Genomic DNA, 16,600 nt, shown 5'->3' on the forward strand with positions numbered 1-16,600 from the left:
TGCCCCGTCGGTTGCCGTGGAGACCAAGGCTATGGCAACCAGGAGAAGCCAAAGTTTGTCGAATCTCTGGAACCGCCGAGGAATCCCGAGCTCTTGGCCCGACTCACCGCTGCCCTCATGGCGCTCTACGAGCTCTTCTCTCACCCAGTGGAGCGGGGCTACCGCGCGGGGCTCTGCTCTAAGGCCGCGCTGTTCCTGATGCTGTCCGCCGCGCTCACGTACATCCCGCCGCTGCTGGTGGCCTTCCGGAGCCACGGTGAGCCTGCCCCCCGGCCGGTGCGCGACGCGGCTCTCCGCGGCGACCGCGCCGGCTTCCCTGACCTCGGCCCCTCCGCCTCCCGCCCTTTTTACCTCAGGGTTTTGGCTGAAACGGAGCAGCTATGAGGAGCAGCCGACCGTGCGCTTCCAGCACCAGGTGCTGCTCGTGGCCTTGCTAGGACCCGAGCACGGTGGTTTCCTAGCCTGGAGCACGTTTCCCGCCTTCAACCGGCTGCAGGGGGATCACCTGCGCGTCCCGCTCGTTTCGGTGCGTGGTTCCCGCCTGGGCCCAGCCGCCCGCCGGTACTGGGCTGCGGTGGGGATGGGGGAAGGGATGGGAGGGCGCGCCGCGGCCGGAGCCCCGGCCCCTGTGTCCGGGGGAGCCCGGCTTGGGTCTGAGGGAGTCACGAACCCACGGGAAGTTCTGTGCACAAGTTCACTGACCCGAGCTTATATTTAATTTCCTGGGGAGCAAATTTGTTGTTTCATTCGACTTCTCCAAGCCGTCCACCACCCCAATAAAGTTAGCTACAGCTGTCAGCGTCTGTGATCTATACAGAGGCTAGAAACCTGGGGGGCAACCTGTGTCCGATCCCGTCATTTCCGTGGGCCTGCCCCTTCCTAATGGAAGGGTGGTCGCGAAAGTTGCCTTATAAGTCGTGAAGGCCGAGTGGTGGTCTAGTTAATTACCCCGTCGTGCAGCTGCAGCAGTGCATCAGCACTCGGTAGGAACGGAAAGGTCAGGCATTTTTAGGCAGACTGACACGCGGAAGCCAACGTGCTGGTTGGTTAAGCAACCTCCGCAGAATGTGCTGCTGGCCCAGGCCCGCCTCCCTGGGCTCGCCTCCTTAGATGCCGCTCCATCCTGCCGCTGTCTGGGATGAAAATGAAGCATTTTACTGTCTGTAATCTAGTATCTGGTTCAAGATAAGTGAGGGCTTCCTATACAATCACCCCCTTTACACTCATTTTCTGAAAACATTTTCCTTTAGAAGTAGGAAATATCTGGATTTCCTTCTTCCAAAGTTGAATCTCTTTAGACATCTCTGAGATGATTGGCCTACAGTCAAATTTGTGCAGCGGAAAAAAAAATTGACTTTTTGCCCAGCAACTAAACAAAATGACAAAAATTTTAAAATCTGATTGGTCATATGAATAACCGCAAACAAAATATGATTCCGATTATTTTTATGATTACTTTAAATTTCCTTTTTTTTCCTGACTATAAAAATGCATGCTCATTGTAAAATATTAAAGAGTTACAGGTACGTATAATGACATAAAATTAAAGGCTCAGTTTGGTACATGTATCAATACTTGTTAATTAACCTTCGTTTTAAGGTCTGCAAAGTATTTCATGATATGGAAAACTGCAGTGGATTTAACAGTTGCCTGTTGGTGGATTTTTTATTTGCTTTTACTTTTTCACTAGTAGAATACTGCAGTGAACAAGATTTTGAATAAGTCATACACCTTTAGACATCAAATTGTGAGGAATTGGAATAGAAGCTGTTTGTTGAAATTGTATAAATACATAGAAAACTAAGCAAGCAAATAAAATAATTATTAACTCCAGAAAAATAAAAGTAAGGAAAAGCAATCAGAGTTATGAATAGGATTTACATATCATAATTTGGTGAACACTGAATGTTAACTAACCAGAATAAGACTTTAACGCTACTGGGGGGATGGGAAGGCGGCAGTGCTGGCTGGAAGGGAGGGGGAAAGAAAACTAAATCATCCCTCCTTGTGGGAAGACAATAGAGGATGCCTGAAATGGAAGTTGAGAAGTGCCAGCCAATGCCAAGGTTGTGTAAAGACATGGAGATACATTTCTAAATAATAAGGTAAATGAGGCAAAATTAGTTGCCCTGTGGGTGGAAGCCTGCAGGGTTTTGTAACAAACATTGTTGAACACTGATTCTTTAAATGATCAGGTCTTTTAAATTTATTTAAAAATAGAAGTGGAGTAGAGACAAATTTATTTTCGCAGCTCCTCCCTAATCGTGACATATTGCCCATTTTTATTATCTCAAATCTCATTTGCGATTATAATGCCTCTGGGGAAGGGTGACTGTGGGTGAGAGTCCAGCATCGAGGTACGTTTCCTTTTCCCTGTAAACCCACTGTACTTCTGTTCCACCCGTGTTTCCTTTCCAAAAGTGGAAACAAAGGTTGTTGTTCTTGTTTGTATTACAAACACACAAAAAATTAACTTGTTAGTTTTACTTTAGGTTAGCATTCCTTATCTTTTAAATTTTTGGTAGAAATTTTTTCTTTACCTTTGTTTATTCCTATCTGTCATACTTTCTGGTTACTTGAGTCTAAGAAATAATCATGAAAACTTAAAATAATCATGAAAACAAGGATACAGCATTAGGTTTCATTCATGTGTTCTTTTCACTTGTTCATCCACCATGACCTGGGTTGGCTTCCCAGTTGGATTGCTAGTTAGCCTCTTATCTCTGTAACCAGAAACTACTCCCTTGAGAGCACTGCCCACCAACTCCCTACTTCTGGTGTGTGTGTGTTGCGATTTTGTGAAGCCAAGACTACCTCTTGTTTTTATGGTGTCCAGAGCTATGAATCCTCTTTAATACTGGGCAGTTTTACACTGTAAAACATAAAGCCAAAGCTCCTTTTTCTTTTTTTTTTTTTCTCTCCATCCTAAGCCTCTATAAGTAATTTATGACCTTGTCTACAGTCTTTCTCAGTAAATTATTTGCTTCCTTGCTGGCTGAGCTCTTGGTTTGAGAATAGTTTGAAATCATGAGATACAAATAAATAGTTAGAAGATATAAAGGAAGTACAGAAAAAAAGTAAGGAAAAATTCTAGGAGAAAAAGGATAATATCAATACAAGGGAAAGAGGTCTACCAGATATTAAACTATACCTTAAAGCTCTAATAAGTAAAGTAGTGTGGTTTGGGGAATTATATAAAAAGTATGGAAATGGACCCTAATATGACAAAGGTGGCATTTTAAATCAGTGCGTAAAGATGGAGCTAGTCCTCAGAGACTGTACAGCAGAATTAAAGTCCAGATAGATCAAAATTAAATTTAAAAATCATAAAAGTACTGAAACAAATGAGTGAAAGCTTTTTTGTTTGTTTGTTTTGTTTTTTGTTTTTTTTGCGGTACGCGGGCCTCTCACTGTTGTGGCCTCTCCCGTTGCGGAGCACAGGCTCCAGACGCGCAGGCTCAGCGGCCATGGCTCACGGGCCCAGCCGCTCTGCGGCATGTGGGATCTTCCCGGACTGGGGCACGAACCCGTGTCCCCTGCATCGGTAGGCGGACTCTCAACCACTGCCCCACCAGGGAAGCCCCCAAGAGTGAAAGCTTTTAAATCTCTAAGTATGACGTAAAATTTAGAAGGCATAAAATAAACTTTTTTGATAAATACAAGTATATAATTTAAAAAATCATTGGCCTGGTGAAAACCATAAGCAAAGCCAAAACACAAATGACAACAAGGAAAAAAGTTTTACTATTTGTATCACTTGTAAAGGGCTAATTTTCCTAACATAAAGTGCCTACAGATCTATAATTAAAAGACCAACTACCTAGTAAAAAAATGGACAAAATATGAACAGTTTATAGAAGACAAAACACACTGTGAACTAAAAAAACATATGCACAGCCTAAAAGTTGAGAGTTATGTTTTATTAGGCAGACATACTGAGGACTTCAAGCCTAGGAGGCAGCATCTCTAGTAACCCTGAGAAAACTGCTCCAAGGAGGTGAGGTAGGATATACAGGAGTTTTGCAACAAAGGGCAGGTAGTAGGAACAAAAGATTACTGTTAGTAAAAGAAAACTAGATCTCAAGTTAAGGAATTTAGCGCTTTGCTATGTATGGGAAGATGCTAGAGTTTGGGCTCACTGAAATCATTCCTTTGATATGCACCTCAGCTGTCTGGGGCCAGTATCCTGTGTTTTCACATCCTGAATTTCCTCAGGGTGCACCATGGGGAGTGGCTGCAGTCTGATGGCTGCTAGATGGCAGGTATTTTTGTTTCTGTCCTGAGTTCCCTCAGGGCTCGCCAGCTCACCATCAGCGTGGGTGTAATCGCTAATGACTGTGACATCCTTTGTTTACTGATGTGGCAGGCAGTATTGTATTTCTCAACACATAACTCTTAAACATATGAAATCGTGCTCGTAATTAGATGCAAATTAAGAATAATTGAGATATCATTTTTATCTATCAAATAGGCAAAAATTGAAGTTTCGTAGCACGGTGAGCAAGATGTAGGGAATTGTGCATACACTCCTGTATATCTCTGGTGGGAGTATAGATTGATAAAACCCTTTTAAGGACCATATTTGTTTGTCCATATATGTCAAAATTACCAATTCATGTGCCTGCTTCTACTTCTAGTAAGGCATCCTAAGGTTTGTGCACACATGTGAAATGACATATGTAAAAAGTTGCTCATTGCAGCATTGTCTGTAGCATCAAAAGATGGTAAACAGGGCTCCCCTGGTGGTGCAGTGGTTAAGCATCTGCCTGCCAATGAAGGGGACACGGGTTCAAGCCCTGGTCTGGGAAGATCCCACATGCCACCGAGCAACTAAGCCCGTGCGCCACAACTACTGAGCCTGCTCTCTAGAGCCTGCGAGCCACAACTACTGAGACCGAGTGCCACAGCTACGGAAGCCCACACGCCCAGAGCCTGTGCTCTGCAACAAGAGAAGCCACTGCAATAAGAAGCCCAAGCACCACAGCAAAGAGTAACCCCCGCTCGCCACACCTAGAGAAACACCCACGCGCAGCAACGAAGACCCAGCGCAGCGAAAAATAAATAAATAAAATAAATAAATTTTAAAAAATGGTAAACAACCTATGTAGCAATAGAAGACTCATTTAAAAAGTTGTTACATCTACCTAGTGGAATGTTACATAGCTTTTTTTTTAATGAAGTTGGATTATATCTATTGATGTGGAATTACCTCCAAGAGAAATTGATGTGTAAAAAACAAAAATTGTATATACTATGCTTCCATTTGTATAAAAATAGAAAAAAAAACCAAAATATACGAATGTGTGTATTTACATACACACACATGCATGCTTCAGCTATCTCTGGAAGAATTCAAAAGAAACTGACAACATTGATTGCTCTGGGGAAGGAACTAGGTGGCTGAGGTTAAGGTGGGAGAGAAATTTTTCACTACATAGCCTTTTGTACCATTATAATTTTGTAACATGGGAATGTAATACATATTCAAAATTTTAAAATTACAATGACAACAATTTTTAAAGGAAAAATTTAGAAAGCGCCGTGTAAAACAAAAGCAAACCAAAAAACCAGTAAAATTTTAAAAGCAGGTAAGTATATAAAATGCCACAGTTACTTTGGAAAATAGTTGGCAGTTCCTCAAAAAGTTAAGCATAGAGTTATCCTCGCTCTTCTAGTCCCCGCTTCACCGCGCATTTAAGATTCCTCTGGAAGCCGAAGCTGCGCTTTCGGCGTGGCCCCTCCAGCCAGCCGGACCCCTCAGATGAGAACCGTGCCCAGGCCAACGCCCGCAGCTCAGCCACCAGCAGCGGCCCCACCGTCTGCTGTTGGCTCCCCTGCTGCTGCTCCCCGGCAGCCAGGTCTGATGGCCCAGACGGCAACCACTGCAGCCAGCGTCGGCCACACTCTGGGTCATGCCCTCCCTGGTGGCTTCAGTAGAGGAAGTAATGCTGAGCCCTCAAGGCCTGACGTCACTTACCGGGAGCCTCAGGGAACCCAGCGGGCACAGCAGCAGCAGAATGGCCCATGCTTTTTTCAGGTGAAATAGTTTTTGGAGTGTGCACTGAACCAGGGTGACCTTAAGCTTTGTGAAGGTTTCAGTGAGGTGCTGAAACAGTGCAAATTGGCGAACGGGTTAGCTTCATCAAGAAGTTCCAACTGAAGACATGAAAAATCATCTCTCATGACCATGTTGATTTAGCATTAAAAATATAATTGATAGTGAAGATATAAAGTATGAAGCCACCAGTTAAGCCTCTCCTCGATCATTAATAGCTTTTGTGCTTCAGAATTGCAGTGGAAGAGGGTATTCTCACCATGTAGAAGCTCATGAGATGGTATTGAGTTTGGGGCTGGCGGATGTTTGGCCTCTTAAACAAGCTTTTGTTTGTGAATTAATTAGAATAAAGTGATTTTCTTTCCAAACTAAAGAAAAAAACATAGAGTTATCCTGTGTCCCAGCATCCCTACTCCTAGGCATATGTGTACCCCCCAAAATTGAGGACACATGTGTACACAGAAACTTGTGCACAAATGTTCATAGCAGCCTCATTCATAAGAGCAATAACAATTCAAAAAAAAAGTCCAAACAACCCAAACGTCCATCAGTGAGTGAATGGATAACAAAATATGTTATATCCGTACAATAGAATATTACCCAACCACAAAAAGGAATGGAGTCATGATGTGTGCTACAACATGGATGAACCTTTTTGCTAAGTAAAAGAATACAACCACAAAACAGCACATGTTGTATGATTCCATTTAGATGACATGTCCAGAATAGACAAATCTGTAGAGACAGAAGGTAGATTAGGGAAGATTAGGAACTTGGGGAATTAATTGGTGGAGAGGAGAGATGGGTAGTGACTGCTAGTGGGGATGGGTATGTGGTTTCTTTGGGGGCTGATGAAAATGTTTTGAAATTGGAATCAGTGGTGATAGTCACACAACTTTGTGAATATACTAAAATCTACTGAATTGTAGCAAAAGGGTGAATTTTATGGTATGTGAATTATGTCTAAATTTTTTTAAAAGCAGGTTGGTGATATCCTGGTGATATGCTTACAAGCCATAGTAATAAAAATTGCTATTGGGAATTTCCAGGTTAGGACTTCGTCCTTTCACTGACTAGATCCCTGGTCTGGGAACTAAGATTCCACAAGCCCCACAGCACGGCCAAATAAATGAATAAAATTGAAATTGCTATTGATTTACCATGCCTCTGGCATATGCTAAGCATTTCATCATTAGATAATACACTTAAATTCCTGTATGTGATACTTGGCCTTTAACAATCACTTAGTAAAGTGTTAGCCATTGATATTTTACATATATTATCTCTTTAAGCCTCACAGTAACCTTGTGAGGTAGAGGTTATACCCCTATTTTACAGATGAAGAGAACGAGACTCAGAGCTAAGTGACAGTTTCTAGCTCTCAGCTAAGCAGTCAGGACTACAGCTCAAGGGTTTCTTGGGTTTTTTTTAAGATTTATTTTTATTTATTTAGGCTGCTCCGGGTCTTAGTTGTGACACACAGGATCTTTTTTTTTTAGTTGAGGCATTCATGCAGGATCAAGTTCTCCCACCAGGGATCAAACCCTGGCCCCCTGCATTGGGAGCGCAGAGTCTTACCCACTGGACCACCAGGGAAGTCCCCAAGGTTTCTTCTTTTGTGTCTTATACTCTTAACCCTAGTGCAGCAAAATACTCTTCTAACTCTGAACATAAAGCTAGACTGACTACGACCTGTCCAAGAAACTGCCCAGAGAGCCAAGGAAGCAGTGGTTTTAGGTCAAAGTTTGACCAAATGAGGGCCTCGCTGGTGGCGCAGTGGTTGGGAGTCTGCCTGCCGATGCAGGGGACACGGGTTCTTGCCGTGGTCCGGGAGGATCCCACATGCCGCGGAGCGGCTGGGCCCGTGAGCCATGGCCGCTGAGCCTGCGCGTCCGGAGCCTGTGCTCCGCAACGGGAGAGGCCACAACAGTGAGAGGCCCGCGTACCGCAAAAAAAAAAAAAAAGTTTGACCAAATGCTTGGAGGTGGCTTTGCGGGTGCTAATTTGGGAAAATGCCTTAGAAGTCAGAAACGGCCTTGTTTCTGCTTTAGTCAGCTCACTTTGGACAGCGTCTCTAAAGTCCCTATGCTTTTAATGCTTTAAAAGTCAAGTTTCTTGTTTCTAATGAAAGAAGAAAAAAAGCACGGAGTGACCTTTTTCCTCAATGAGCCTGACTTGGTTCTTTAAGCATGTGTGACCCAGAGAATATGGGGGCTGAAGACTACAAGAGGATGCAAGAAGATGAGTGGAGAGTATTGTGTGTCCGAGACATGTTTTTTCTCCTCTCCGAAATCAGAATGTGTCTGCCTGTCAGTGGCATCTTTTTTGACTCAGCGGCCATGGCTCACGGGCCCAGCCGCTCAGCGGCACGTGGGATCCTCCCGGACCGGGGCACGACCCGCGTCCCCTGCACCGGCAGGCGGACTCCCAACCACTGCGCCACTAGGGAAGCCCTGTCAGTGGTATCTTACAATAGCTGTTGTCCAGAAGACAGGCTTGGCTAGTCCTCATTGACTACATATGAAAACTCAAAAGTACCAGCACCAAAACTTGCAGAAGGGACATCAGCAACTTGAAAGAAAACCCCAGAGACAATAATAAAACATTTTAACCCTAAGAACCAAGTGATAAGCAGGTAAGGGAAGGTTCAAGAGGCACTTAATAGTAGGATAACTCCACAGAATTTTAAAGCCTGCTTATGAACCCAGACCAGTGAATTTTAGTTCCCTTAGTGAATGTTTTTTAAATGCTGTAAAAAAGCACCAGTGTGCTTCATGGCACAAAGGACAAACTTGCATAGAAAAGTATGGATAATACTGAGTCAGAAAATGATTCAAAGAATCATGATGTAAAGAAGTTTTAAGAATCCCTGGATCAATTTATTTTGCATATATTTTTCTATGTGCACAAATAGGATATCTGATATTAATATGCCTAAATCTAAAAGCTCTTTCAATAAGTATAACATAAATACCCTTAGTGATTAGAAAGCATTGTGTCATAGTTTAATTGGAAATATTTTTGCTTTCTTACTGGTATATAAAATATTGGTACATTTTATAATTAATGGTATCTTAGCTTAATTGAAATACAGGTAGCAAGGATTTTATATGTCTAGGAGACATGGAGTAGTAGTTCCTACTTTGCTGGAGACCCAAAGACTGGTGTCAAAGAGTACTGTCAGCTTAAAAAGAAAAAATGGGAAACCCCAATGATGACAAGTATATGGTAAAGTGGACACTGGTATAAACTAGGAAATTAACCTTCAGTAAAAGAATATGACTCTAGGGAATTCCCTGGTGGTCCAGTGGTTAGGACTCTGTGCTTTCACTGCCAGGAGCTGGGTTTGATTCCTGGTCAGGGAACTAATACCCTGCAAGCCACGTGGCACAGCAAAAAAAAAAAAAAAAGAAAAAAAAAAGAGTATGACTCTAGAGAATAAAAGATATGAAAACAAACAGGAGCCAAATAAAATTCCAGCAAACTATCAAATACTGTAGAATCCCTGATGAGAAAAATGTTGCAAGTCAAGGCACTGTGGAAACAATGGCACTAGTTAAATATACAGCTACTCTTACTGTCAGATGCTGTGCTGGTTATTAGGTCTTGTCTCAGCTCCAAACCTACCCTCCTATACTCTCCTTTGTGATGCTCATGCTGAGATATTGAAAACCACATTTTCCTCTGCCTACTGGCTCCCTGTTAGATTCTGCCAGTAGGAGGCATGGTGAGCCTTGTTCTGGGAGTGGCAGAAGACCAGAAATTGCAACCAGGGTGAAGAACCATTGCTGGGGTGATGCAAACAGCAAGGAGTACGTCTTTCCTCCTGCCTTATTGATTCCCTCATGGGTTCTTCATCCTAGCTCCAAAGGTACCAGTACCAGCTGACAGCACTCCCCTTTTGAGGTCTGAGTCCTAGCTCCTTGAGGTAACGCCAGCCTCTTCCTTTTCTTCTCCGGCCCTAGGTAGTTATCCTGCAAAAAGTGTTCCCTGTTTGCTTTTTTAGTCCACTAATGCCTGTGTTATTAGTTATCCCCTATACTACATTCCCCTGTTAAAATAACTGTTTATTTTCATTTCTTCCTTCCTGATTGGACCCTGATTGATACAGGTGGACTGATGGGCATTGACTAAATCCAAGGATGCCTGTATTTATCCTATCTAGTATGTTAGTATTGATTTCACACATATCTGTAAAGGATTACCTGTTTTAACTCCAGAAATCTTTGAAATTAGGGTTCTTATGGGCTATTATAGAATCAGGAGTCAGTAAACTTAAGTTCTAACCCCAGTTCTGTCATTGGGTTCCATACCCTCTCTTGGCCTCAAAGTAATTATATAAAAAGGATGACAGTACCTACCTCTCTAACTATTGCTAATTATTACTAGTAATAATACTTCTCTCCTGGGGTGTGCAGAGGGACGAGACAGGATGAACCGTGGATACAAAAATTGCTCCAAATTGCACATATAGCTTATAGAAATAAGGTGATGGTGTGATTTATGAATTCTCTTAGCCAGACACACCCATTGGATTTTAGTTACTAATCCTAAACTTGTGTTAAAGAAGTATTAGCTCATTGAGGGGACTTCCCTGGTGGCGCAGTGGTTAAGAATCCACTTGCCAATGCAGGGGAAATGGGTTCAAGCACGGGTCCGGGAACATCCCACAGGCCTCGGAGCAACTAAGCCTGTGCGCCACAACTACTGAAGCCTGCACGCCTAGAGCCCGTATTCCGCAATGAGAAGCCCACGGACCACAACAAAGGGTAGCCCCTGCTCGCCGCAACTATGTGCAGCAACAAAGACCCAACACAGCCAAAAATAAATAAATAAATATTTTTAAAATGTTTAAAAAAAAGTATTAGCTCATTGAACACCTGCCTTTGTAGCTGTTGCATTTTGTGTTAAGCTTGGTTTGAAGTAAATGGAATTAGCTAATTGATTCCATCAGTGGTCCAAGTGATAGCACAGCGATATAACTCACCTTGCCAGCCCCAAGGGAGCGAGAGTCTTAATTGGTGACAGGTCCTCTGTGGGAGATGCACCATTTGCACCATCACTCATCCCCATGGGCCTGTCTGGGCCCTCATCTTCCACTGTCTCCAGCTCATGCACTCTGCTCAGCTGCACTGGCCTCACAACACTGACCCGCTTTCACCCAGAGTATGTGTGCTTTATTAGCTTGGATCACTCTTCCCCAAGACATTTATATGTCTTATCACCTCACTTCACCTGACTTCTCGGACAGTCAGGTATTCCTGAATACTTTGTATAAAAATTTTTGTTCTGTCCTGGTCATTCTCTAATTTTAGTTTGCTTCATTTTTCTTTGTGACACTTAGCACTACCTGTTAGCACATATCTGTTTGTTGATTTACTTTCTGCCTCCCTGGCTGGGAATGTAAGCTCCATTAGGGTGGGGACTTTGTCCATTTTGTTTGCCATTATATTCCCAGAACCTGAAGCAATGCCTGGCACGTAGTAGGCCCTCAGAAAATACTTGACAGGTTGGGACTTCCCTGGTGGTCCAGTGGTTAAGACTCCACGTTCCCAGTGCAGGGGGCCTGGGTTCGATCCCTGGACAGTGAACTAGATCCCGTGTGCCACAAGTAAAAAAAGATCTCACGTGCCGTAACTAAGACCCAGCACAGCCAAATAAATAAATGTTAAAAAAAAAAAAGGAAAAGAAAATATTTGACAGGTTAATGAATGGATTTAACAAGTAGATACCAGTTATGGTGCTGTGCTGGATCTCTGTCCTCTGTGAACATGGCGTAAAAGTGTGCTGGCTTCTTGCAAAAAGATCTTTCTTAACCGACATCTTCTCCTTGAGTTTAAGTCTGGACATTTTAGTCCTGGAAAGAGGATCAGATTTGAAGTCAAAGATGTGGTTTCATATCCTGTCTTTACCAATAGTAGCCATACTCCATAAATCCCTTAATCTCCCTGAGCCTTGGTTTTCTCATATATACAATGGGGATAGTACTTGCTCTGCTTACCTTCGCCTTATTGTAAAGGTCAAATGAAACGTGTTTCTCTCCCTCTCAGACTGTGTTAGAGTCTGGATTCTTCTGGCATTTCCCTCCTGGTCACTCTCCTCTCTTGCAAGTTGTTGATCTTTGTCTTCCTATCCAACCCTAAAGATCCAGAAAAGCCATGAATCCACTACAGAGAGTTAACCTGATTTGTTTTCCAAATCTTCCCAGATACCAACTGAAAAAAATTCACAGGAAGACAAGCCTGTGAATTCACAGACTCTTTTCCATCCTACTCATAATTGCTAATACATAATTGCCTCGGTAACCTGATCGTCAGCCATGGTAACAGATATCCCTCGCCTACACCGGCAAAGCTGATGTAACAGGACAGAGAAAATAGTATCCAACAGAACAGAGAGGGTAGGTTTCTCTATAACAAGGCCTAGGATAAGGACATTATTGTCTAGAAGGAAAGAAATGATTGAAAGGTTCTGAAAACTGAGATATCTCCATCTCAAACGACCTTACTAGCCTGAAAAAGAACAAAGAATCTCTTCCCCCACATAAAGATATGGTGGAAAACCAAATGAATCAGTACATGGGGAATTCAGATGGGAATGCTGATACCCCATAGCAGAATCCTTCTGGGAACCTAAAGTGGAAAAGGATCAGTTGTAGTAACAAGACCCCGAGTTGTGGCAAGGAATCATGTCACCAGTGATCACATTTCAGTGAGTCTTTCCTGCTAGTCATTTTAGGGTCATTTTAGGGTCACTATGAGGTGAGACTGGATTCTGATGTTTTTTAAGGATCTGTGATTTGTGTTTTTCCCTCCTTGGATCTCTGTTTTCCCTACTTTTTTTTTTTTAGTATTTATTTATTTATTTTTGGCTGCATCAGGTCCTAGTTGCAGCACTGGGGCTTCTCTCTAGTTGTGGTGTGCAGGCTCAGGAGTTGCGGCCCGAGGACTTAGTTGCCCTGTGGCATGTGGGATCTTAGATTCCCAACCAGGGATCAAACCCACGTCCCCTGCATTGGAAGGCGGATTCTTAACCACTGGACCACCAGGGGGGTCCCTTCCCTACTTTCATGGCCATAATTTATAAAGTACCTGTGTAATTTTAATGCCTCACTGATTTTACTTAGCTTTCTTTTTCATTGTATTCATTGGTACTAAAAGATGCACTAGGCTATAAAGCCCTGACATCAGTCCAACACTGAGAATCTGAATCAAAGCACTGTGGTTAAAGAATATATAAATAGACCTTGGTGTTTTTCTGCTGAGTCTGTTTGGGGAATGCATAATGATTAGGATTCTTTCTTTTCTGTTTTAAAAAGTTGACTTCTAGAGAAGTAGAAGTCTGTTTTGATATGCTATTTAAATGTTCCATACAAACTCAGGCATGTTTCTAAAAAGGAAAGAAAACACCAGCAATAAAACCAAAAAAGCAAATGAGGCAACTGAAAAAGAACAATGCATCCAGATGTTTACACTGTCGTTACTGCCACTTCCAGGTCTTCTTCAGTTTGGCCCTAGAACATTTGAGAAGCCCAAGTATTCAGTTTAGGGGCCATGCATATGTGTCTCTTTCACCACGATTGATCCACTTATACCTATGTATTTTTCTCTTTTCTTTTCTTTCTTTTTTTTTAAAAAATAAATTTATTTATTTATTGGCTGCGTTGGGTCTTCATTGCTGTATGCGGGCTTTCTCTAGTTGCGGCGAGCGGGGGCTACTCTTTGTTGTGGTGTGCGGGCTTCTCATTGCGGTGGCTTCTCTTCGTTGCGGAGCACAGGCTCTAGGCACGCGGGCTGCAGTAGTTGCGGCACATGGGCTCAGTAGTTGTGGCTCGCGGGCTCAAGAACGCAGTCTCAGTAGTTGTGGTGCACGGGCTTAGTTGCTCTGCGGCATGTGGGATCTTCCCGGTCCAGGGCTCAAACCCATGTCCCCTGCATTGACAGGTGGATTTTTAACCACTGTGCCACCAGGGAAGTCCCTTTTTCTCTTTTCTTCCGGTGAGGAAGATAATGCCTCTGTGTGGCAGAACTATGAGTCACTGTGTACGTCCAACAGTGAGATGGATTCCTCCCAGACTTATTAAGGAGCGAGGTCACTGGCCTCTTTTGGCTTTCCTAGACTAGAGAAGAAGACAGGAACCAGGATGGGAAAATGGACATGTTACATTTTAAACTGGAGCTTCCCCTGCAGTCCACGGAGCACGTTCTTGGTGTGCAGCTCATCTTGACTTTCTCCTACCAACTGCACGTGAGTCCTCTCCCTTTTGTCTTTCAATAGAACAGAGCCCCCTTTCTGATTTCTGGGAAAACCCACACTGCAGAAGACTTTTCAGAGGTGTCGTTTGGGATTTCACTGCAGAAGTTAAATTTGAATGTTTTTCATTGAGGTCACATTAATTTACATGAGCTATTAATAGGTCAGAGGGTTCTGGGCAGAGTGCTTCCTGCATGGCTGAGTGAGGCATAGGAGGGATGGCTAGGCTTCAACTACAGACAGGTGACACTTAGAACCCAGAGCCCCTTGGATCTGGCTGAAATTGATACTGTCTCTCCTTCTAATGACTTCAGAGGATGTCGACATTCGTGATGCAGAGCATGGCGTTCTTCCAATCCTCCTTCGCTGTTCCGGGGTCCCAGTTATATGTGAACGGAGACCTGAGGCTGCAGCAGAAGCAGCCCCTAAGCCATCGTGGCCTAGATGTTCGGTACAACGTAAGGATATTGCTTACTGTCCATCTCTTTTCTTTCTGTATGTTACTGTTGTGTGTGTGTGTGTGTGTGTGTGTGTGTTGGGGTTTTTTTTTTGGCCGCACCACGCGACATGTGGGATCTTAGTTCCTGGACCAGGGATCGAGCCTGTGCCCCGTGCATTGGAAGCGTGGCGTCTTAACCACTGGACTGCCAGGGAAGTCCTTGTATGTTACTGTTTGTCAAGTTCTTTGAAGAGGGAGAAAGGAACGTTGGAAATAGCATGTCTTTGTGGGTAGCATAGAAAAGGATTTCTGAGGAATTCTTACCATGAGTTATTTTAAAATATGGAGACAGATACCCCTGTATTTACATGTAAAAAGAGAGGAAAAGAATATGTCTTTGTTTTTAAGAATTGAATTGCTTATAGTTTTTGGGTGCGCGTACGCGTGGGCACACACACACGGTGTATTTATTTCAGTTGATCTTTTTCAGTTCATGTAAAATATTTGAAAAAGAATACTGGGACTTCCCTGGTGGGGCAGTGGTTGAGAGTCTGCCTGCCAATGCAGGGGACACGGGTTCGAGCCCTGGTCCAGGAAGATCCCACATGCCGCAAAGCAACTAAGCCCGTGCACCACAACTACTGAGCCTGTGCTCTAGAGCCCACGAGCCACAACTACTGAGCCTGAGTGCCACAGCTACTGAAGCCTGCGCTCCACAACAAGAGAAGCCAGCGCAATGAGATGCCTGCACACCGCAACGAAGAGTAGCCCCTGCTCCTGGCAACTAGAGAAAGCCCGCGCGCAACAACAAAGACCCAATGCAGCCTAAATAAATAAATTTATTTTAAAAAAAGAAGAAGAAAAGAAAAAGAATACTAACCATGATTTGTTAAGCATATAACATGCCAGCCTGAGTTAAGAGATTTAAATGTGTTATCTCATTTAATCATTACAGCAACCTCATGAGATGCCTTCTCTTGCAACTTCCCTGCTCTCCAGCCGCTGGTCCTGTCATTGTCCCCCTATGCTCCTTTCTAGGTTGCTTATCCTATTGCCCCATTCTGGTCCCTGTTCAAAGCTCCTGAGCACAGTCCTTCCCTGGCACTCCTTCTAAAGAACATTTACTTGTCCCTCCATCATTCCTCACCCAGGTTTACTCCCCTTACCTCCACCCGAAATATGAAAGAGAGGTTTTCAGTTTGTTCATTTGCCATCTCCCTCAGTGGTAAAAGCACTGCCGTCTTCTGTCTTCTCTCACCCCAGCGCTTGAAACAGTGCCTGCTGCATTGTAAGCACTCAGAGTTGATGTGAGAATGAACTCTCATCTCACACATGAGGAAACTGGAGCTTACAGGGATTGATTAATTTTCCCAAAGTCCCACAGCTTGAAAGTAACGGAGCCATGAATTGTCTCTCTGAGGCCAGAACTCATGCATCTGATCACTTTTTACTAACCTTTACATTATCACAGGGAGGCCCGTATAAGTTGGCCTGGGCTACTTTTTTTTTTTTTTTTTTTTTTTTAGTATTTATTTATTTGACTGCACTGGGTCTTAGTTGCAGCACAAGGGATCTTTGTTGCCACGTGTGGGATCTTTGGTGTGGTATGCGGGATCTTTTTTTTAGTTGCAGCATGCGGGATCTAGTTCCCTGACCTGAACCCAGGTCCCCTGTGTTGGGAGCATGGAGTCTTAACCACTGGACCACCAGGGAAGTCCCTGGCTGGGCTACTTTAGAAAATGAATATGAGATGTTATCATTTGTTATAGGCATAAGCCAGGACTGTTCCAGATAAATTGGGATTCGTGGTCACCTAGCTATAATCAACATACATTTTGTTTTGTTTTAATTAA

At 43.5% G+C, this 16,600-nt stretch overlaps 2 protein-coding genes and 1 pseudogene across 2 annotated transcripts in view; all 3 read left to right on the forward strand.

Moving 5' to 3' along the window:
* TMEM231 (transmembrane protein 231) overlaps positions 1 to 16,600 on the forward strand; it is a 21,830-nt gene continuing 5,230 nt past the window's right edge. Inside the window, exons 1-4 of the mRNA XM_027119231.1 lie at positions 1 to 256; positions 357 to 526; positions 14,174 to 14,302; positions 14,623 to 14,766. Of these exons, the coding sequence (XP_026975032.1) occupies positions 118 to 256; positions 357 to 526; positions 14,174 to 14,302; positions 14,623 to 14,766 (582 nt within the window). The 5' untranslated portion in view covers positions 1 to 117. The remainder of the gene's footprint in view (positions 257 to 356; positions 527 to 14,173; positions 14,303 to 14,622; positions 14,767 to 16,600) is intronic.
* LOC113627349 (coiled-coil-helix-coiled-coil-helix domain-containing protein 2 pseudogene) lies at positions 3,257 to 7,561 on the forward strand (annotated as a pseudogene).
* Positions 14,673 to 16,600, forward strand: part of LOC113627060 (carbohydrate sulfotransferase 6) — a 26,697-nt gene continuing 24,769 nt past the window's right edge. The window contains exon 1 of the mRNA XM_027119229.1: positions 14,673 to 14,766. The gene's annotated coding sequence lies outside the window, so the exon portion shown is untranslated. The remainder of the gene's footprint in view (positions 14,767 to 16,600) is intronic.

This window comes from Aethalodelphis obliquidens, unplaced genomic scaffold (assembly GCF_003676395.1).
Source record: "Aethalodelphis obliquidens isolate GAN/ISIS:26980383/991018 unplaced genomic scaffold, ASM367639v1 scaffold20, whole genome shotgun sequence".
NCBI classification, from domain to species: domain Eukaryota; kingdom Metazoa; phylum Chordata; class Mammalia; order Artiodactyla; family Delphinidae; genus Aethalodelphis; species Aethalodelphis obliquidens.